Source organism: Molossus molossus, unplaced genomic scaffold, assembly GCF_014108415.1.
Source record: "Molossus molossus isolate mMolMol1 unplaced genomic scaffold, mMolMol1.p scaffold_m16_p_1, whole genome shotgun sequence".
Taxonomy (NCBI): Eukaryota; Metazoa; Chordata; class Mammalia; order Chiroptera; family Molossidae; genus Molossus; species Molossus molossus.
The window spans coordinates 66,657,300-66,681,156 of record NW_023425344.1 but is presented as its reverse complement, the minus strand read 5'-3'; the positions used below and the strand labels follow the sequence as shown (position 1 = coordinate 66,681,156).

Sequence of the window (23,857 nt, the reverse complement as noted above, 5' to 3'; positions counted from 1 at the left end):
CCTTCTTTAACATGCTCTTCCTTTGTTTTTCCTTTTTGGCACTTAACTCTGGTTTGTAACTAGAGTTGTGTATCTGATTATGTTTGTTTCCCTACAATTTATGGGATCTTCGTGCCGGCAGGGTGGGCTCCGCCTCCCCTCCCACTGCATCCCAGCCTCTAGCACACTGCGTGGAATACTGCGGCTCAGTAAACATTTATTTAATGACTGAGGAGTGAACAAATGAGAACTCTGTTATTCTAACAGACTTTAATGGGCTACTAAATTGTTGTGAATTAAGGAGGAATACTGTTTAAGATTCTGCAGCAGAAATGAGAATACAATGTAAAATACACATAAGCTCCTGGCTTAACGCTCAATTCCAAGGGCAGGCCGTTGTAGTCGAAGTAACATCTCCCACCTCTCCTTTACAATCCAGGCATCTAATGTTTTATTTTTGTTTCTGAATGGCTGTTACCTAATGCCTGCACGTGTATGAGTTGAAATGGATTAAAGTGTGCATCCTCTGAAGAGATGTCAAAAATTGGGGCGTGGCCGAAAAAGGCTCTCGAAGGCATGGGGACAGGAGGTTCACCCTTCTCTCTATCTTGTGTCACAAGGCTCACTCAGTTGTTAGAGGTCTTTCTCTGCTGGTGATGGTGCTTTTGCTTCTGCCTCAGCTGGGCCCCCTCACACCAATGTGGCTTCTTGTTAAGTAGGGGCAATAAATTAACACCTGGCAGTCACTCAGAAAGGTGGGCAACACTGCACCTGGCTTGTCATTTCCGTACAAAAAAGGTTTGTGTTGACAGTAGCCTCCCCTCTCTCACGGTGGAAGTGGGGGGTGGGGGTTAAGGGGGTGCAGGGAGAGCAATTCCTTCTTGTGCAATAGTACAAAAAACTATTTTAGTATAAAGACAAAAAACTAAGACCTTCTTTTTATGTTCTAGTGATCGATCTGATAAAAGGACAGAGTAATTTAGAAGGTGGTGTCCACTGGAGGACAACCTTCAAATACATCCATATCTGAGCACTTCCAGTTGCCATAATCATGTCTCTCACTTGGCTGATTGACATAGGAAGAAAACTTAGGTGGCCTCAAGTCAACTATGGGTCACGGCAGAACTCTCAATTCCTGGTTTTTGTTTTCTTAGTAAACAGTCAGGGATTCAGATGTTCCAGAATTCAAAGTACTATCAATGCTATAGAGTAACAAAGGCTTACCTTTTCCTCTATTTTCAAAAAAAAATATATGATATTAAGGAAAAAAAACTTAGCAGGCTCAAGTTTAAAAGTGATTGTGAGACATACATATAGCAAGATACAAATGAACATGCATAATACTCATGACTCTTCAGTCTTATTAAATTATATCTAATTCTCACTCAGTAAATATCATATACTTAACCACTAAATACCCAGACCAGCTCTGGAGATATCACATTAAATACTCAATCTTATACAAAGAATCTTTATAAAATCCATTGAAAGCAGAAACTATTTTGTTGTTTTCTTAAAGTGATGGCTAATGTAAGGAATACTTAAGTGTTAGTGTTTAAATGAAGAAACACCTACTGCCTGGGTTAAACTAACTTAACACTTTCTTACCAGAGTAGACAAATACATGTCTAAAGGTTAAGATGAAAAAAAAAAATGCCTTTAGCCCTGGCCGGTTTGGCTCAGCAGTTGGAGCATAGGCCTGCGGACCAGAGAGTCCCAGGTTCAGTTCCCGCTAGGGGCACGTACCAAAAAAAAAAAAAAAGAAAGAAAAAATAATAATAAAATGCCTTTTAAAAATCCTAATTAGCCCTGGCCGGTTTGGCTCAGCGGTTAGAGTATCAACCTGCGGTCCAGAGAGACCCGGGTTCGGTTCCCGCAAAGGGCACGTACCTCGGTTGCAGTTTGTCCCCGGCCCCAGTTGGGGTCGTGTGGGTGGCAGCCACTCGATGTGTCCCTTTCACATCGATGTTTCTCTCTCTCTCTACCTCCCACTCTATCTGAAGATAAATGCAAAAATGTCCTCAGGTGAGGATTAAAAAAAAAAAAAAAAAAAAAAAAATCCTAATTAACTTAAGGCCAAACATTAAAAATGTTGATCTGCACCAAATCAAGAGAATAAACAGATATTTTTGAATATAATTTTTAAAGCAATTTCCATACATTGTTAGATTTAGTCTATAGATATACTAAATATAAGAGAAAAAAATACATCTTAATCCTGACACACAATAATTCACTCAGATATTACTCTTGATATCCTGGAACTTTGTCAGTTCCTCTTTTATAAACAAAAAAGAAGAAAAAAAGAAATGCAAAGTCATGCTAGCAAATGACCACAAAAGTGCTGACATTTGTGTTAACCAAGCATGTAAATATATTCTACTTTTTAAGCAAAGCACTATTTTAAGTAACTTTATAAATTTGCACTTGGTCTACTTTTTTGCATGGAATAGACATTATCTATCCATCTATCTATATATCTATTTATCAACAGATGTATAAATGAAAGTCCATGGAAAAGATATTTTGTAAAGACTTAAAACTGTAAATCAAAGAGAAGTAAAATAAAATATGATTTCTAATATCTACATTTTTCTATTTCCCAGTGCTTTTAAAAAAGGATAGGAAATAGAGTGTAGAGAAAAGATGGTGATTTATGACATTTAAATCACCTTACTCTAAATAAAAGCGTACATACCAAAAGAATGAAGAACATAAAGAACACAAATGTAGTGAAATAAATTGGTCCCAAAATTCGATTAGCTTCCTCAATCTCTGCGAAGTTGATATCACCCAAAATGATACGGAATTGAGTGAAGCTATAAAAACAAAACAAAACAAAACAAACACCACGATACAAAACAAAGAATGTCCAGCATTGATGCAATATTTCTTAGAAGGTGATTTCACATTTCCAGACATTTTTTTCAGAGTAGAAAGCTGTCAAATAGTAGAAAACTGTCAATCCCTTTGGAAAACTCTTGCTACTTATATGAGCAATTGATGCCTTCTGGAATAAACATAATCTTCTTTCATGCTAAATACGTTATTTCCATTTGGTTAAAAAGAAATTGTAATTATTATTATTACTGGATAACTTATAAAGCAATAGGCTATAAGAATTTAATAATCTAGGTAAAACATAGTAACTCTAAACTTTCACAGTGGTCACCCTGGGTCTGAATTTAAAGTCTCTTTTAAAGAAAAGAGTTTTGAAGGAGAACCAACATTGTATGTCTCAAAGATCCAATATTCTGATATGTACTCAAAGAGGGGTCTAGTGTTGCTGTATGTTACCAATGCTGGGTCTGAATTAGTAAAATCATTTTCATTCAACACTTTTATCAAAAAGCAACATTATTAGGGATTCCCATGCACAAAGCCCCGTTAACTTCCATTATCATAATCATCTTCTTTCCTATCTCTTTTCTAAATGGAATGATCGTCTGATACTGGCTAGTTTTTCTATTTTTAATATCATATTTGAGAACTTTGGAAAAAGACTAAAAAGTCCTATACTGGTTTGAGTTTCTCCTGGAATATTAGAAATACTGTTTTTTCCTTAGAAAATAACTTGATGTTTAAAACATATGGTAACAATATTGAATAGGAATGAAAATATAGGCAAATGGTCTCATAAAAGCTACGATTTGCATTTGGTGCTAAGAAGACCATGATCTAGGAACAGTGTTGATTGATTTAGTATGGCTGATGTACTCTGTCTTACTACTTTACAGCTGTTACCTCAAGCATCAGCATTTCAGAATGTAAGGTCATCTTTGCATTGGTGGTCAATGCTTCTGGGAAGGAGAATTAATTCTCATTTAGACAACTACTTTGAAACACTTGGAAGTTAAATAGCCACCATGAAGATTTACCCTTTGTCCTTGAAAAGGCAGTGACATCTCTGATTAAATTTTTCTTCTTAGTTTCATATATACTTACATACACTCTTGGAAAGTACTGAAGTCATCAACCTGAGTGCCAAAGACGAGGTATGCCAATTGAGCATATGCTAAGAAAATAATGAAGAACATAATTGCAAAGCCAAAGAGGTCTTTGGCACACCGAGACATGGTTGTGGAGAGCTGACTCATGGTCCTATTGAAGTTGATGAATTTGAAGAGCTGTAAAAGAGAGGGAAGATATCAACAGATGAATGGGTAAACAAAATGTGGTATATACATAAAATGGAACATTATTCAGCCTTACAAAGGAATGAAATGTTGATACAACATAGATGAAGCCTGAAAATATTACACTAAGTAATACAGCGGCGAACAGAACAAATCTCCTGCCCTCATGTTGGTTATTTTTACATAATGGTTAAAATACAGTAAATACAGGTTTAATTATAATTAAAACGACTAGTGATAATTTTCCCTAAGGAAGATTAAAATAAAAGAGAGAAAACTCCCCAACAAATAAAAACTAGTAGGAGAGAATTGTACTAAGTGAAATAAGCCAGCCAGAGTAAGACAAGTATCACATGATTTCACTTATTTGTGGAATATAATGAACAGAATAGATTCAGAGATATGGAAACAGGGAACAGAGTGACAAACCTCAGAGAGAAGGGGGTTGGGGAGTGGGAAGATATACACCAAAGAACTTATATGCATAACCAATGGACACAGACAACAAGATGGTGAAGGTGGCGGTTGGGGAATGGGAGCGGGGTGGAGGGTGTCAATGGGGGAAAAAAGAGGGACATCTGTAATTTAAAAAATTAATTAAAAAAAAACTAGTAAAAAAAAAAAAAAAACTCCAGGAAATACTTACTGCAACTATTAACTGTCATTTATTGAGCACCAACTATGTACCAGGCCCTGTGGGAGGGCTTCAGTAGACCGCCTCAAATCTTAGCAGTGACCAGATTATTGGTATTCTAGCTCAGGAGTCAGCTGGGGCTTGGAGTGAGGACTTGAACCCAGCTCTGTCTGACTGCAAAGCCACACTGAGCATTTTTGTAGACAGGTACTGAGAATGGCTGCCCAGGTTGAGCAGTTCACAGCCAAGAGGGCATGACAACCTGCACAGCTCTAGCTAGAGGCCTTGGTGGAAGAACACTGGGGAGATACAAAGAAGCCGAGTCACAACCCTGCCTGAAAGAATGTAATGATTCTTAAAGTTTTGGGGGGCAAGATATTTATGAGTCAAGCACTAAATAAGCCACCCAGAATTTTACTTACAGACCTCTTATAAACTGTTTCTGGCCACACCAAAATTTTTTTCAGGGTGTTGTAATCACCTTATTTAATACAATTTCTATTAGTATTTCTATAAGATATGGATTATTCTTATTTTATGACAAAGATTTGGTATGTTATTGATGGTTTCTCCTCTGATTGAATAAATAGCATGAGAGATACATGGCATTCCAGGTGTGGATACCAATTCAGGAAAATAAGTAACTGCTGGTAAGTGTCTTTTAAAACAGTGCTGTTTAACAGAAGTTTCTGTGATGATGGAAATGTTCTTTATCTCCATTGTCCAATACGGTAGCTACTAGCCACATGCAGATATCATGCACTTAAAATGTGGCTAGAGCTCTGGCCGGTTTGGCTCAGCGGTTAGAGTGTCGGCCTGCGGTCCCAAGAGAGCCGGGTTCGGTTCCCGCTGGGGGTGTATACCTCGGTTGCAGTTTGTCCCCGGCCCTGGTTGGTCGTGCGGGTGGCAGCCACTCGATGTGTCCCTTTCGCGTCGACGTTTCTCTCTCTCTCTCTTTCTCTCTCTCCCTCCCACTCTATCTGAACAAAAACAAAAAAAATGTGGCTAGAGTGATTGAGGAACTGAATATTTAACTGCATGTAATTTTAATCAATTTAAATTTCAAGTTAGGTAGACACTTGTGGTGAGTAGCTGTCTGGATGGCACAATCGTAGAAGTTGACTGGTGACAGGCTGGCAGCTGCCTTGGAATTACTGAAATTTCCTGCATCTTCAGAATTGAGGCTTGTTGTATACAACAAAATACCCCAACCTTTCACATACATGGAAATGTACATTCTGTGTTGGAAAAGAAGGAAGTGAGTAATTAAGGAACTACTTGGAGGAGATATGTGTCCCAACCTCAATTCTAGGTCAAGTTTCCCTATAGCCTCTACCTAGAAAAGAGACAATCTTTCTAGAGAGCATTTCCAATCAGTATCTCTGTCTCCTCATTTCTCTTAGTTCCGTTTCCTTCTTCTGGCCACACCCATATCCGGGTGATCTGTCCTGGTGTTACAGTAGCCTGGGGCTCTGAGCCCAGCTGATTACTGGAAAGGCCTCTTAGGACATATGTTAAACAAAACCTACAGGGACAGGTCTCACAAGAGCAAGAGCCGCAGGGATCGGGGAGCACCATTCACAGTGAGATGGTCACCTGAGTCCCAGTGGTTTACTTTACTTTAAAATATAGAGCAGCTGTGGCTGGCTAACTTGCATTTGGCCACAAAAGCAAATCTCTCCAACATTTTGTGTGATTCATGTTAATAAAAAGAAGGGAAACTATTATTAAAAATCCAGAGCATGAAATTTATAAATTACCTTAATCCAGACAAAAAATACTATGACCGCAGCAATATTGTTAAACTGTATTTGCCAGTACGCCAGATGTTCAAAGTTGGGGAAAGTATTTTGGTCCTCCAGAAACTGTAACAGCACCTCCACGTTTGATGTTCTGTGTATGTTAATTCCTATAGCTACCACTGATAGCTGGAAGACAAAAGATTTATATATTATTACGGCGTTTTAGAAATAGACAACGTACCCCCAAAAGACTAGCTGATTTCTCTTCGCTATTATGTGAATTCTAGGCCTCAACATTCTGCTCACTCAATGGCGTTCATAACAGTCACTCACACAAAGGGAAAGTGTTGGGCACTCCTGTAAGACAATAGATTGCTTTTGGTACTTCCGTAGTTAGGGACAGAACTCTGATGAGTGCCGGTGCGAGTGCTCATACACAAGCTGTCGCCACGTTTCAGTCACACTCAGGCAGGAAGAACCCGTTTTTTCTGCCACTCGCATTTCAGTCACTTTCCACCCTTCTGCTTCCTCTGCCTCATATTGTTTTTTGTTCTTCTCTTTAATTTCCAGCCACCCTCTATTCACAAAGACACAGTGGATGTTTATGTAGACAGCACTGTGCTAGGGGCCAAGAGGAACACAGGGAAGTAAAATGCCCAAACTGTCCTGAAGGAACATATACTCTGGTTCAAGACCAAATTCACACACAATGGTAAATAACACAAAACCTACTCAGGAATCGGCATCACACAGCACAAGGTGAAGGGTGAAACAAGACCCCTGAAAAGGAATGCTCACAGAATCCGGTTGTGTTTGTCTAGCAAGAACCCCTCCCTACCCCTACAGTTTCCTTTTAGTAAGTTTCCATCCACTGACCTTCACCCTTTTCTTTGGCTAAAAATCCCAACATGTCATTATTTTTAGGGTTGTGTCCCATCCTTTTCCTTATTGCAGAACTCCCACTGCAATACTCCCTTGAATAAAGTCTTTCTTACTGTCTTAAAACAACAGCAAAAACAGGAATGCTCACGAGAGAAGAGAGTGAGCTTGGTCTTAGAAGATGGATGGAATGAAGAACAGAGAGGGCTCCAGAAAGCTTGCAGTGGGAATACATGGGCCAAGGGGTTTCCTCCGGCTCATTTCTGTACCTTAATACATGACCAACAACTTTTCACCTATGCTTTGGTTCTGGGCTATAAAACAGTATCTGAGGAAACACTGGGCCCTATACTTGTACCCAGCACCATTGGATTAAACATGTATATGTGGAATGTGCTAGGATTTAACCATAACCACCTTGCCCTCATGTGGGGTGTGAATCCATGGCAGGTGGGCTGGGACAGGTGCTATAACCTTTGCTGCCCATTGTCCCTCTCTTCTCATGGATGGCGGTCAATGACTACGTCATTAGTCCTTCTTGATAAGCCATGGACCCAGGGGATCATATCAAACACCTGCCTAGCTGCCAACAACAGCTAGAAAAGCCAACCTAACCAAATTCCTTTTCTTCTGTATGAAGGATTTCCAGAGCCAATCTTGTGTGTTTGTACTGTGGGAATGTTTCCTTTGAACTCTCTGGAATACACCAAAAATGTTTTTCTCCATGTTAGCTGAGAGGGATTAAAAGGAAGCTGGGGGAAGTGCTCACTGACTGAAGCCAACAATACCCACTAGGTATAGCTGTTTTCATTCTGCACAGGACAAATGTTTATAAAAATAGGGAACATATAGTTATTTATACAATGTCGATACTATATCAATACACTCAATTTCTTTGAGACTTTTCCTTCAAGATAGGGAATGAGAGAAAATAAATAAAGAGATTTTGTGAACATTTGGGTTGTTATGTCTCTCCTGGATTTTCTTTGGGATTCTCATCCTGTTTATAAAAGAACGTTCTCTCCTTACCATAATATAAGCCTCACAAGGGCAAGGGTTGTTTTGTTCATTCTTATCCCTAATGCCTAGAACAGTGTCAGGCGCATAGTAAGTGCTCAGAAAATATCTGGTGAATAAATCATTTTCACCACATGAAACCTACCACTCAACAAAATTATTTGAATTTAAACTTCTTAATAGTCTTCCTTTTTTTTCAGTAATTTTGCTAGTTTTGAAAGACTATTTCTTAGGACAAATGGGTGATTGAAATAAACCTGTAGACTTCAGAGTGTCAGAAAAACAAAATAGAGGAAATACTTTCAAAATTCTAAGATGTTTTATTTATATTTAGGATATCATTTCTTTTCAAGTTTCAGTTGGACTTTTTTCAAGTCAGGTGGGCAAGCAAATGTGGGCCAGATAAAACTAAAAAGCCTTGGCTTCTTTCATAGGGTTCAAGGACTAATGGAACATAAGGCATGTGGTGGGATGAGCAGAAAGTCTGCCCTATTTCCACTGGGTCAGGAGAGGTTTGAAGAAGTGATATTCTAGTAATGCTTCCTTATTGTTTTTCAAAGCACATCATTTGCATCGTTGTCTTGGCAGTATGAAGAGTTAAGAAAAATAAGAACAGCACAGTGAAGCAAGTTTTCAAAGAAATACTTGCAAAACATTGTGGGGGCTGAGCCAAAGAAACTATCCTTAATTTCCATGATATCCTTAGCTGTTTCTCCAGTGGTCTCCAAAGTGGGGATTAGGCAATTCACCGGAGTGTGGGAAGAAAATATTAGAACCTCTAGGCAGGTCATAAGAAAGTGTTAGAATTCTGTTTCTTTTTATTTTTATTCCAATCTTTTAATTCTGTATTGTGTATATTTTTTTTACAAATGTACCTGCTATACCAACACACACACACACACACACACACACACACACACAAACACACTCTGTTTCTTTTAATTTTTATCCCAATCTTTTAATTCTGTATTGTGTATAGTTTTTTTTACAAATGTACCTGCTATACCAACACACACACACACACAAACACATACTTTATAAATAATTACAATACACTAGGATATGTCATCAAAATTTTCACTGACAGGTGGACATAATCACAAAAAGCTGAATGTTCCTGACTAGCCTTTTGTTGACATTGAATTTAGTTAAAAAGAAGACCGTTATTAGTTAGCATAAAATTACATGTACCTTTTTATCATTGTCCTCAATGACTTAAATATATTCAGATAAAGCAAATCAGTAGGTTTTGTATCTTTGGAGTTCCAAACAATAATTGTTTTCTAGAATAATTTTTAATATCTATGCAATGCAGTCAGCCATCACAGAGCATAGAAATATTTTGAAAAATTATTTCTAGTATCATCACCTTCCCAGCCTCCTTGAATACTGTTATTATTATTAATCTGTTGAGAATTTGGGGATCAAGAGTTCACCCACAGGAACTCTGTGATGTTACACACCGTGAAAGAAGGGATGTACTTCTAACTGCATCAGGGTCGGATCAGTTCCACCGTGTTCTACAGGAGTTTTTATCTAAGTAGAAGCTCTTTCTGAAGCACACATATACGTGGCTTATGAGGCAGTGGCAGAGTGGTTAAGATGGTTATTGTGAGGATTAACTGAACTTCTGTATATGAAAAGCACTTGGAACTGCTTAGCACATGTAGTTTCTAAAGTGTTAGCAACTGTTATTATTCTTGCTCCTGCCAATATTGTTATTGCCACGCAATCCATCTATATAGTTATTTTCATCTTGAGTAGTCTTTTATTCATATATGATTAATATATTTCTACACTTAATAACATATGTGAACATACTAATAACATTCAATAACTTATTGTCTATATTTTACTAACTAATTCTACCTATGATTTGATAATGACTTGATGTAAAAGCTTCCAAACGAATTTCTGGTTGTGGGGGAAGAATACTGATCAGGAAGTAGACTACCAGAAGAGAGAGTGATAAGAGGGTAATGCATCACTTACTGAGATTTCAGAGGGGCATCGCTGCTGTTCGACTTTTAAGCATGTGACAATTAAGCATGTCATTATGTGCTTAACTGTAACATTTTAGCAATAGATTGTGTTACTGTTGAAAGGAGAAAAGCTTTCAAAAATACATGTCTACACTGAGGTTTCTGGAAGTGGTTAAGATGATGCTGAAGGGAAACCACCCTGAACAAGTTATAATAGAGTCAGAGGCAGGCAAGGGATCTGTAGGGGTCATAGTCTGGACTTGGTCATTTCTTATGATTTCTTACACTTGATACAGAGAACTTTGTTGGCCATATATTTATAGTACACTGTGGGCTATTTGCAGAAAATTTTAAACTGCAGGAAGGTTTTCTCTGCCACCCGAAGTATTTCAGGATGTTTCTCCTTGCCATGTGCAGAAAAAGATACATTAATTTTTATTAACAGTTGAAGAAAAATATCATTAGCAAAAACCAGAATCCACAACACAAAACATTGCTCTCCCCCACATCTCATAGGCAAAGGCAACTATGAATTACTGTTACTTCTGTTGTTGGTGTGGCTAACTGAGAGTTTACTGTAGCTGCATCTTTACTTCCATATTTGGAAGCGTTACTCATGCAAGATGAGAACACTCTTAGTAACACCGAAGATGACGTAACAGAGGAGAAGTTTCAGATTCTCCTTCCAGAATATCAAGGTTCACAAGTGCTGAGGAGACAAAGACTGTCACTAACATGTTTTTAACGGAAAAGGGTGTTTGGTGTTGTTCTCGAACCTACCACGATGATCACAACATCCAGACAATTCCAGAAACTCCTGAAATAGTGTAGCTTGTGGATACGAATTTCCAATATCTCTTCCACCACATAGTAAAGGATAAAGAAACAAAAGATAATCTCACAGGTTGCCAGGAAGAAATCAAAAGTTGTGACGTATCGGATCAGCTTTACAGGCTGAAATTGCCAAGATGTGATCACACCGCCTGTTGCTGGGAATTCAACCAGTAACCTGCATTGTAATAAGAACAATGAAGACAGTAACCATATTAACAACATACAGATGCATCCAGGACAGGACTTCCACCTATTCTATCCCTGTACCAACAGGGGATCAAACTGTAATCACATGTCACCCTAAACTAGTGGTAAAACATTAAAAAAAAAAAAAAAATCAAAGCCATATTGAATTTTATGTAACAGAAAGGTACAAGATTTCCCAAGGCCTCTCAGACCAAAGAGCTTATTCCTCCTTAGTCTCCTCTTTACTTCTCTGGTTTTCATATTTTGAAAATGCTGTATACCTTTTTTTTTTTTTGTAATGTAGAAATTAATCAACAAACAAAGGCTCTCTTTTATTAAGTGCAAGTCATTCTACTAGGCAATGAAGAACATTAAGAAATATAGGTCATGCACTCAGAACATGTATGATCTGGTTCATAATTGTATGTTTTGTACACATAGATAAAGACAGGGACAAAGTATCCCATTCATTCATTTGGTAACATTAGCATCAAATACTTTACCCTGGGGGTACTTTTTGCTTCCCTCCCCAGAGCCTTACAGTTAATAGAAGCTCAGTAAATGTCAGATTCCCCTCTCCCCCTATTTCTACTGATGGCATTGATCTTTAATGGTAACATAATCCACTTTGTAGGTGTCACACTGAGAAAGTTAAATGTTCTCCGAATGGCACAGTCTCTCTATCAAAATAAAAATAGAATCTCGACCTCCTTAATTGTAAGACTTTTAAAAGACCATTTGTCGGCTATTCGGCATGACCATCTCTCTCATCACAGGACGCGTCGGCAGCCACATCCAGGACCTGAGTATCTAGGGCTCATGCGTGAGCAATAATCAAGTACAGGCAGGGGCTGTGGCAAATTAGAATTGGTCCCAGAAATGTGAACATTTTTCCTTCCTCTTTACCGTCAGTCTCCTGCTTTTCTCTTGACGATTTGACTGTTGGACAGAATGGGTGAGAACCCAAAACTCAGGAGAGCGACACTGAGATGAGCCTCGTGACAGCCTCAGCGCAAACTCACGAGGGTGGGAAGTAGCCTCGGTGCCAAGCCCTCTCTCTCTGCCCATCACAAACTTCCAGAAACTTAGACAACAGTGTAGAGAAATGAAGCAAGTATTTACTCTTAAAGTATGGGGAGGAAGTGAAAGGCACACTCAACACTTTCTATAAATAGATATTTCCTTAAAAGTCAACCAGAATCGCCTGCCTGTTTCTATCCTCTTCCCATCCTTGCTGGACCCATCAAAATGTTTGATAAAAATTGCAATATATTTTCATTCATTTCTGGTAATAACTGTTACTTGTTTTAATGTGACATTACTTTCTGTAAAAGTTGTTAAATATAAGGAATGGGAAAATCTAACTGGCAATATAAAGCAGATTTGAATTTAGCCTTAAAAAGGATCACAAAATAAGGATATTATGCTAATGCAGCCTTCTTATTTGGTGGGTTAATACATGTACAAGTAATTCATGCCGGCAATGTTTGGGTATTGGTGACATGTTCACCAGGATGATTAAAGTGGGTGAACTTCGGATCCCTTTGTCTGTTCACTTTTTTTTTTATAGCAAATATTACCTTCTAATATACAATTTAATTAGTTTCTTTTGTTTATTGTCTATTATCTATTTTCTCCAGGTTGAAGTCAAGCTTTACAAGGGCAGGGATCTTTATCTTGTTCACTAATGTGTCCCAAGGGCCTAGAACAGTACCTGGAACCATATTAAATGTTAAATAAATGTTTGCTGGATGAATGAATGGACAGAAGGCCCCAGATAAAGGAGTGGGATCTCTGTCAGTGTTCTCACTGTCACTGAGTGGGTATGATGGCAATGTCACAGGATCACAGAAGGAACTTTATGTGCCTTTGGTGAATCTTGAGCATGAGCAGGTACCTGGGTATCCTACTGAACCCAGAAACAGCTCCTGACCACAGTGATCATGGTTCTAACAGCAGGGGCTTTGTCTTCGAGTGGGAAGCCCAGGGAAATGAGTCAAGATTTAATGGCTGGGGGCCTTGGTCATAGAGCATGGAGTATGGAGCACTGATCAGTCTCATGATGGGTAAAAATAGATGTTAGCAAAACAGTGCTATTGGGATGAACCTGGACCAGACAAGGTTCTTTCCAACACATTATAGTTCCAGATCCTAACTCCTTTCCTCCAATATCTTTATCCCAATAAGCCTTCAGTTTTCACCCCTCCCTTGCTATTAGCTCTGATCCTTGGCACTCTCATTTAGTCAACAGTAGGCAACCATTTCCTGGCCAATCTCTAGATTAGGATGTACCAACAAGTACATGAAACGGGTACTAAGCACCCTTGGTACACACCTGATCACACAGAACAGGTTAATGTTGGCGTTGTACACTGAAAAGTCAATAAAAGTTGCCCTCGTTCCGCGGTCCAGCCAGACATTTTTCTTGAGGCTAGCGATCTGAGCAGCTGCTTCCTCCCTTGTTCTTGACAAATCCAGGTAATAGCCAGCTCCACTGTAGGTTGCAATCATTCCCCAGTGGCTACTCCCATTCAAGTCTTTTTCACTTGTGTAGATCCAACTAATTAAAAATCAAATTGAAAACAAACAAACAAAAAACAGGTAAAATCAGTGGAAGACTTGTGGCAATTACTGATAGTTGGTTCCTGGTAAGAGAGAGTGTGTCTAATAAAAAGTTATGTCTTACCGAGCTGGGTAGTGTGGTTGACAAGGCATTTCATACGTGTTTTCTTATTTAATTCTCATAGAGTTATTAGTCCCTTTTTAAGGAGGAGGTCCCTGAGGCTTAGTGAGATCAAGTCATTCTCAAAGCTTTTGAGGGCAGAGTCAGGAACCTGGATCAGACTGTCTGTCTGCAGACACTGAGCTATTAGCTCTTAGTTCATATGGCTGCCTTCCCTAAGTGACTGTACTCTGGGACTGGATGACCCTAGGCCCTCAGTGCAGACTTTAGTCAAAACACAGACACGTTCATCAACTGCCACTCTTGGCAACTGAACTAAATCAGACTTCACACAGCATTTGGGAATTTAATCCACAAATATTTACAGAGCCGCATTTAGGAACCAGGAGTTTCTTTGTCATTTATGGAGATATAAAGGTGACACTCAGGATCTTTTCCCTCCCAAAGATGCAACCAGTAGGGAGAGAAAAGTTGTAATTAAACAATTAAAATACAAAATAGATGATAACAAGAACTAAAAGAGAAGTACGGAAAAATTGGTCAGGCAGATCAGAAGACAGCTCTCCTTGCTTTGAGGGCCAGTGATGGGAAAGGTGGATCACTGAAGGCTTTGGGAAGAAGCTGTATTGCAACTGGCCATGAAAGGCGAGAAGGATTCGGACCTGCACAGGTGGGTGGGAAAGGCATCTTCAAGCCAGAGCCAGGCAGGGCCAAAGAAATACAAGGCACTCAGCTAGCAGTTCTGTGTCGCTCCCGTATGATGATAAAAAGGTCCCAAGGTAAACTGTGGTCAGATTGTAAGGGCAACTTGGAGTCACTGAGAGGAAGGTTTCTGAGAGGCACAGAACAGGATGACTGGTGGCAGCAGGAAAGATGGGCGTGGTGAGTAACAGAGGGCTCATGTGCAGGAAGGAGTTAACGCAGAAGGTCTGAGGCCTTTCCTTAGGAAGTTCTGGCTTGCAAGGTTGACCTTGGTTGGCATCTGGCACTTGGCTGATAAATAGATCCCTACACTGATAAAAAAAACAAATAACAAAAAAAAACCACTTTCTTTGTCTGTCAGGAGTGGCTCACTGTGCCCAAGCGATCTGTACATCAAGGTGGCTTAGGCTGAACACTTGCTTTCCTTCTGGGAGTCTGGGATTTTGATACATGCCAGGCAGAGGGTGCTTATGTGACCAGCACCCAGTTTACCCCTAGGGCATCATGCAACTAATGCACTTCTCTGACAGATAACATTTCACACATATTGTTACAAATGGTTACTGGAGAAATGAAACCCATTGCATGTGGCTACTAGGAGAAAACTGGAAGCTTGCCCTTTCATTCATCCGGACTTTGCCCCATGTATCTGAACCTTCTGCTATTTTTGCTTAAGACCTTTTTACTGCAATAAGCCTTAGCCATCAACGTGACTACATGCTGAGTGCTGAACTCCTAGTGAATCACTGGGAACCCTGACACAGCTCAGTCAGCAGTCCCTGCAATGACCAAGAGAGATGAGGCCTGAACCAGAGCAGTGCCAGTGGGAAGGAGAGGGAAGGACAGACAGTGCCTCCACTGTAGTGATTGTTAACAGAACTTGGCAACTGGGGCAAGGGAGGGGGACATCTCAAAAATGACTCGGTGCTCTCTTTGGGGTAATGTGAAGATGGTGGTGCCATCAGCAGGAGGAAGAGCAAATCCAGTGAGAAAGTGATGAGCTCAGTTTGGGGCACAGTGAACTATGGGAGCTGGAGAATACAGATTTGTCTTCTATCCCTAGAATGTAAGCTCTGTGGAGACAGGGAATTGGATTCTGCTTTGTTTACTGAGGCTGCCACTCCAGGGCATTGTCAGGAAAGGAAGACCTTACCTGGAACATGCCGGACACATGATGACACTCAGTCTATTTGTTGAAGAGACAGTGAATCATAAAATAGAGGCGAGAGTGGAAGCCATCTGAATTTCAAGGGAAAGGGTTTAACGAAAGAAAAGGCAGAGGTCTGAATATAGAACCTAGGAGCAAGACAGGAGAGGAAAAAAAGGAAGGGGACTACAGAATTAAGAGAACTCAAGTTTAGTGTCATTCCCAGAAGTCAAAAGGACAAGCCATCCACACTGGCACACTCTGCAGAGAGGTTGACTAGGTTGAAGACTGAGAACTGTTCATCGGACTTGTTAACTAGGGATCACTGGTAGCTTCCAGAGAGATGTCAAAAGCAAGGGTTCTAAGCTTTAAGAAGTGACTTAATGGAAAGAAAGTAGAGGTGGCAAGCGAAGACTATTCTTCCAAGAAGTCTAGAGTTGAAGGGAAGGAGAAATGGGAGTAACCTGAGAATATGGCAAGATCCGGAGTGGCTTAGTACACACAAGAAATATCCTTCAGTAGTCCACCTTCAGTGGAAATCACTTATTCATCCATGTACCCACGAGGTATTCACTGAGCATCTTTATAGACTAGACACTGTTCAAGGCTTTGAGAATACAGCAGTGAACCAAAAAGAGTCCTTGCCCTCAAGAAGCTTGAAGACTGATGGGGAGCTGGGGGCAGCAAGCAGCCACCTTATGCCCTGGCCAGTTTGGCTCAGCAGTTAGAGCATCAGCCTGCGGTCCAGAGAGACCCGGGTTCGGTTCCTGCTAAAGGTGTGTACCTCGGTTGCAGTTTGTCCCCGGCTCTGGTTGGTAGTGCGGGTGGCAGCTACTCAATGTGTCCCTTTCACGTTGATGTTTTTCTTTCTCTCTCTCTTCCTCTCTCTCCCTCCCACTCTATCTGAACAAAAAATGGAAAAAAATGTCCTCGGGTGAGGAAAAAAAAAAGAAGCCACCTTAACAACATAACTTATATAGAAAAAGAAAACAGATCTTGGTCAGGCTGGTTAAATCCCAGCTTGGCTCCATTTACTAGCTGTGGCACTTTGGGTGAGTGAGCCTCTGTTTTTCTATCTATAAAATGGAGATGATAGCTATTTCAGAGTGGTTTTGTGAAGAGTAGATGAGATGATGGATGAAATAATTTCTTAAATTGCATCTGGCATAAAGTAGTGGCTGTATACATTTCTCTCATTTATGATATAAGATCAAGTAAAATATTGGACAAGGTACCACATACAGTTTAAGGGCATGCTCATGCTTTGCAGGAACTAGAAAAAGGAGCATTGGAAAAGAAAATCACTACTATAACCTGGGAAAATATAGTCTTTTGAACTTTTCCCCTTTACTCTAAATCTTCTGATTTTTACTAAATTTCTTGGCAACCCTGGTATTAAATAGGGTGTGCACTAGACGACAAAGAATCTGACCATGGGAAAGGTGTTTCCCCCCACTGTATATGAACAAATCTGGACTCCAGGAGCCTCACTTCCCGGAAAAGGGATCTAGATGAACAGACAGAATTAGCTTTAGTAAAACTTAGGTGGCAGTTCTCACCACAGTAATTCACCCAGGGCAGTGACCCCGCCAGAGGCTCACCTTGGGAAAGCCTGGGAGTTCTCATTTCTTTGTAATAACTATAGTAATTCTAAAAATAATGGCTGTCCTCCCTTAATACACAAGATGTTCTAAGTATGTTTGCCAAAGACATACACACACACAATCCTTGTAACTCTGCACATTACAAATATATATTCAAAACACACATTTGAGAAGGATGGGTTTTAAAACAGACAGAAAAACTGCCCCACAGGCTTATTATCCACTTTAAATAATTGCATTCTGAACAAAAATTTATTTGTAAGAGCTCATAAAAAAATTTCTGTACCAGAAAATTTCCTAGTAATAATCTAGTGAATAATATTCCTGGCTCTGTAAAAATAAGACCCAGGCATCTTAAAAGAAACCTCCGAAGGCCCGGTAGCTTCTTTCTCGTGGGCTATACAATCATTGATTTAGTCTTTTGAAAACTATGTACGTAGAAGCTGAAAGCAGAGAAAACTTGAGAAATCAAAGGTCAATTTGGCTACAACCCTTAAATATAAGCATTGAAGGCTCACTTAAGGCATCTTCTTAGGTGAAGAAGTCAGAGAATGAATGAATGAGTGAATGAATGAACAAACGAACGAACGAACGAACCAATGTTGGTGAGAGGCCGGGGCACATGGCCCTGAGCCACAGACACTTACGCGGTTCCATTTCGTGGACCAAATGGAGCCCTGTCTTCACTACTGACAGAGTAGACATCATAGCACTCTTTAATCTCATCTCTCAAGTCCTGGGGGATAGAACAGGATCCATTTCTCACTTTGAGTTGGCGTATCCGTGGTACCCCTAACAGGAGGTTCTCGTAGTAGATGAAGCTTCGGTTGTCAGCTTCAGTTCTGTTGTTGGGCTGTGTCTTCCAGTACAGCCCATCCAATAAGGCACCTTCTGTGAACTGAAAGCACAGGAAACATTTTGAAAAGCTCCAAGTTCAGGGGCTGCCTTGCTCCTTCCTGAAATGTTTGCATGACCAACAGTGCAGCACTCTGGACACAGGAGAGTGACCAGGCAGGTTTTGCTGTCAGAGAGATTTAAATTGGATCTTACTCCATCATTTGCTAGTCGTGAGGCCTGGAACAGGATCCTCCTTTGAGGTTGAGTTTACACACCTGTAATGGCCATCTTTTGCATGGTTAGTACATCGATCTGAAAGGGGAAGGGCTGGATCTCACCAAACGTGGAAATAGAGTTCTCAGATCTCAACGAGGCTCAATACATTGGGATTACCCTACAGTTTTCATTTCACAGTATGAACAGAAAACCAAGAAGTCCGATCTTTTGATATTTTCATGTTTTGTTTTTAGTTTTTCTAAAAAGCAAACACTGACATGCTCTACATCTTTTGGAGGCTTATGCTTTCATTCCACTATGGTTATCAAAGCAGTGTCCAAAGAGGCAAATTCACGAAACGATTACATTTTATAATTATAATTTTTCTTACAGCAGGACTTTCTAATGGCTTTAGTTGAGATTTGCCATTTATTATGACTCCTGCCCATTCTCACCAGATTCCTGTGAGACTCAGTTTGGTTATAGTTAATATTTAATATTTATATTATCTTACTGAGCAGACTTTATAAATGAGATATCTGCAAGGCACTTAAAGTGTTACAGATGTTTTAACTAAAAATTATTTAAATTTTATTGGGTTAAGACCTTTTTTTGTATCCCATAAAGTTGTATTTTCAGAAAAAGATAAAACAATAGTGCCCACTGGTTTTCTGAAGTTTTGTGCATATTGCACAACAGTTTTCAAATATACAGAATCTGCATAAAGTAGCATTTTTTCCAGTCTTGTTAGAATTGGCACTAATGCTCATGCAGTTAACATGAATAAAGTGTATACAGATGTCTCATATATTATAGAATAAATATATAAATAAAAAATTCCTACATACAACTAAATTTGAGAGTTGTAGTAATATTTTGAATATTACTTTATTTTTAAAGATTAAAGACAGAACTTTATGCAGTGTATTTTTGTATTTGTTTTTCAAAATATTTGTCTTTGGCAGTGTTTTGTTTGCTGCTACCTAATTGCTAGGGTGCCATTGCTTAAAGAGTTATAATTTATAAAAGTACCTGTGCTATTTCAAATGAATAATGAACAGTACATTTCTTTTTCTAATATAGAGTGCTTCACATATTTGTGGGTCATCCTAGCACAGGGCCATGCTAATTTTCACTGTATCGGTTCACAGAACAACAGGCACACAGTGGGCGCTTACTTAATGGAAATTCTGATTTTTGCTTTAGGACTAAAGGTGGGGGTGGCAGGGGCTATTTACATAAACTCACAGCTATGATCAACTTCTTTTTCCCTTATTAAAATAGTTACTAATTAATAATCATGATTCAAAACTAGTTTGGAAAGGAAAAGACTATAGTTTTGATTACCAGAATGTGACCTTTTACTTGTTCAGACTATTTTGCATCCACCCTGCTTCCAGGGCTTGGCATTAATTATCATCAAATTGTGTGTACGTGAGAAGTTTCTTGTTAGTTTGCCCACAGGAAAGACATCTAGCCATTCTCAGTGTCTTATCAGATGATCAACAGAGATGAACTGATTTGCCCTGTTGAAGTAGGAAAATATTCCTATTATGCAAGGAAGGTTTGGGATGCCAAGTATTTTTAGGCTTTAGAATGAACAGGTTCCTGTTACCGGTTTCCTCTATCTTTAAAATCAACAGCTCTGACCTCAGGGTTTTATTAGAATTTTAGAAAGTATGTCCTCAGGAAGAAGCAATTCTTTCCTTTCCAATCCTACCCCCACACACAATTTTGCAAATTCTGAGCCCCATTTCTTCCAGGTTGCTTTAATGTTTTCCCTACTGTATCATTCACTACTTACCCTCTGCTACCATGCTGGAATCTGTGACAATTTGAGAAGGGGTTGGGTTGAATTCTACATTAGAGATCTTTGAAAAAACAGGCCTGTTGTGTATCAAGCACTACTTTAGGGTACCTGCCACCATCGACAAAGACACACACACACACACACACACACAGCAAGACAAAACAATTAAATTTTAACCTATGGGCCTTACCTCCTAAGAGATACTCAACAGATAGTTACTCAATCATGAATGACTGCATGAATTATAAACTAGTTGAGGAAGTGTCCCTCAGGCTAGAATAAAGTCCACTTTTCTCACTCCCAGGCCATGCAGAATCACTCTGAATCAAACAGATTCATTTTCAACCTGGGGAACATTAGTACTTACCTTGTATGGTTACTGTGGGGACTCAGTACGCTAAGGTATGAAATAGCACAGTGCAAGGCTACACACTTGTAACAACTCACCATAACTTTCACATCTTACATAAGCAGGTACCACCAAAGTAAACTTATGAAGCAAAATGAACAATCTACAGTGACAAAGAGGTACTTTCAAAGTCATTGGCAAATACCTTCCAGAAGTCTTCCATCGAAGAAAGTGTTTTAAAGTTAGTTTTTTCCGTTTTGGACACGGGGGTGTCTAGGAAGAGCTGGGACATCATGCGGGTGTAGTAGTACACACTGGAGCTCATCATCCCGTAGGTCACTGGAACACAGAGACGCAAGAGAGCTCTGAGGGAACCTGCCCGCACGCCCCCGGACCCGGGCGACGCAGATACCGCAGGCGGTCTGCTCCCATCCGCGCCTCCTTCCCTTTGTCATTCTTCTGGGGTAGCACCCTAGCTCTCTGGTTTATAAGGGAAATAAACTAACATTGACATATGTGAAACAAAACTGGCTTACTGCTGAGTATGGAATTAAGATCAGGCGCCTTTACTTGACATTTGGGAATGCCAACATGCCTCCCGCCTTCATGTCCCTGCGCCCCAGGGGAGGCTGCTCTGCGCAGGTCCCCGCAGAGGCCCACGAGTTCCTCGGCCGCAGCTGCGCAATGCTGGGAGCTCTCCTGCAAGGGCAGGCCATCCTCTCTGTTCCCAGATCAATTCTCCATTCTTCTGGCCCTGCTCCATGAGTGCCCTGAGGTTGACCTCTACAGGCCTTACCACGAGGGGTCCCTTGCCAGCGGGGGACTGAACAGATGTGGGGGCATGAGGAGAGAGTTGGGTTTGTTCCCTCCACCCCTACTCTCCATTCCCTCCCTGCCTGGATGAGGTCTGTCCGGGGACTCTCTCAGCTTGTTCACAGCTGCTGGGAAAATAAATCTCTTTTCCCACAGCCTCGCTGGGTTCATGCCATGTCATTCTCTGCCCTCTTCCTCAAGCCTGGAGGTGGTAACCTGTCCTGAGCAGCTCACTTCCCCTTGTTGATCTCCCTAACCTTGCCACAGCTCTGCAAATATTGTCTTCATTAAACTTTCTTTAATGACCACTTCAAGTTGTCCATCTCTTCCCCTTCAGGATGCTGACAGATAGACACATCTACCCCCCATGGATCAAATCTTGTATAAAACCCTCTAAACTCAAGCTCCACCCCTGCCCTGAAGGCTGGCTGATTATACCAGCCCATTCTGAACAGTCCTGGGAGAGGTGGGAAGATAACTTAAAGGCTTAGTGGCTCACAGATCAGGGTTTGAGTCTTGGCTGTGCCTCTTACTTGCTATGTAACCTGTGCTAGTTGCTGAAACTTTCTGAGCCTAAGTTTTCTCTTTTGTAGGATAAGGATAATTAGCGATTCCATAGGATTTTTTGGTGCTTAAAAAAAACAAAACTAAAAAGTATCCAATTCAGTGGCTGACACTTAAATATCCAATAATGGTGGTTCATCCTCCTTAATCAGATTGCTATAACATATCTATTAAAACTGTCAGCTCTTTAATGAGTACTATCTTATGCTGGACTTTAATGACTGCAGTTGTAATATGTTATAATTCCTATGATTAGCTGATAAAAAGCTTCCAGAGGAAACACATTTTATACTTCTTTTGACTACAGTTCTCAACACCCAATAGGTGATTACTACTTAGCTGATTCCTATAATAATCTCAGGCTTCATAAAATGCATTTTAAAACCTTAAATGCTTCGGGATTAAATGCTATTTAGTAAAATCTCACTCGGGTGTAATCCCCTTTCCCACCCTAGCATCATAGAAAATCAAGATTAAAAGGGAGGAGTAGATGATAGTGATCTAAACAAAAATGTGTCTGAGAGTCCATCTCGAGCAGCCAATGAAGCAATCAACACACCTAATCCACATGGTGTGTGTGCTGTATTTAGAGGGGGAGAGACATTCTCCAGTTTCCTTGATTAGGCTTCCTCACCTGTCATGTCATCCTAGGACCTGTTAATTAAGGACAAAAACACTCTTCTTTAAATGTCACATGACCTGCTGCCTTTCAAAAACTGTATTGGAGCAGAGTTAAGGATTTAGACTTTTAATCCATTTATATTTACGGAGCAAGGTGTTGGACATGAAGATGCGTAAGATGTGATCTCTGCTCTTGAGAAGAGGAGCTCATAGTGTCCTAGGAAGAGCACTGCCTCCCAGCCCCAGAGAGATGGACAAGGTACAGTGTATCCTACAAGGGCTTTCTGTGGACCAGAGTCAGTCAAGGGAACAAAGCTGATACGATGCTATAAAGTAGTAGTGAAGGAAAGCTCCCCAAGGCCAACTAAATGAATACATTTATTTTTCTAAATTAATTTGAAATTGGAATTTGTGTTGGATTGATTTATAACTATAGATCATTCTGAATTTTTTGTTGTTGCTAAAATGGAATTTTAACAAATTATTTAAATTTTCTGATTTATAAAAATGGTATAGTTATATATGTACATAAATTTTAGCCAATGATTCAAAAATATATCTCCTTTATTTTCTTGTATTTTTAATTTTGGTTTTTGCTTTTGAAAGTCTCAGGACCTGTATGGAATTTAATAGCTTCACTAAAAAGTAGTGACTGATCTTCCTTGACTATGTAGCGTCACCTGCTGGACATTCATAGAAACAATGCCATCTAACTTTGATGGGATGATTATTCAATCACCCATGAGCAAAAATTAATTCAGTTCCTCCCTTGTGTCAGGCCCTGGTCTGGTCTGTGGGATAACTTTGGGTAACATCTCCACATACTCCAGAAGTCTGCTGCACTATGCGTCCCTCTAGGCTGTACCTAAAGGGCCCTTTATTTAAAGTCAGAATGATTTGGGTTTGAGTTTCTATGTTGCTTCCTCTTAAATGTCTCTCTCTATGTCGTGGGTCTCAGTCTTGGGATCTCGGGAAACTACTTAACTTTTCTGGGTTTCAGTTTCATTATCTGGAAAATGGAAATGACATCTAGGGCTTTTGTTTAGTTCAACTGGAGAAAATGTAAATGAAGACATTCTGCGTACTATCAAATGAAACAGAAGTATAAGACATATCATTTCT

At 39.9% G+C, this 23,857-nt stretch overlaps 1 protein-coding gene and 1 pseudogene across 1 annotated transcript in view; both read right to left on the bottom strand.

Annotated features, from left to right (window-relative positions):
- The window catches only part of PKD2 (polycystin 2, transient receptor potential cation channel), a 64,215-nt gene that overhangs the window by 26,493 nt on the left and 13,865 nt on the right, over window positions 1-23,857 (bottom strand). Inside the window, exons 3-9 of the mRNA XM_036269824.1 lie at window positions 20,943-21,076; window positions 18,173-18,423; window positions 13,725-13,949; window positions 11,150-11,378; window positions 6,510-6,677; window positions 3,925-4,106; window positions 2,678-2,798 (exon numbers count right to left, since the gene is read on the bottom strand). Of these exons, the coding sequence (XP_036125717.1) occupies window positions 2,678-2,798; window positions 3,925-4,106; window positions 6,510-6,677; window positions 11,150-11,378; window positions 13,725-13,949; window positions 18,173-18,423; window positions 20,943-21,076 (1,310 nt within the window). The remainder of the gene's footprint in view (window positions 1-2,677; window positions 2,799-3,924; window positions 4,107-6,509; window positions 6,678-11,149; window positions 11,379-13,724; window positions 13,950-18,172; window positions 18,424-20,942; window positions 21,077-23,857) is intronic.
- LOC118621897 lies at window positions 19,652-19,752 on the bottom strand (annotated as a pseudogene).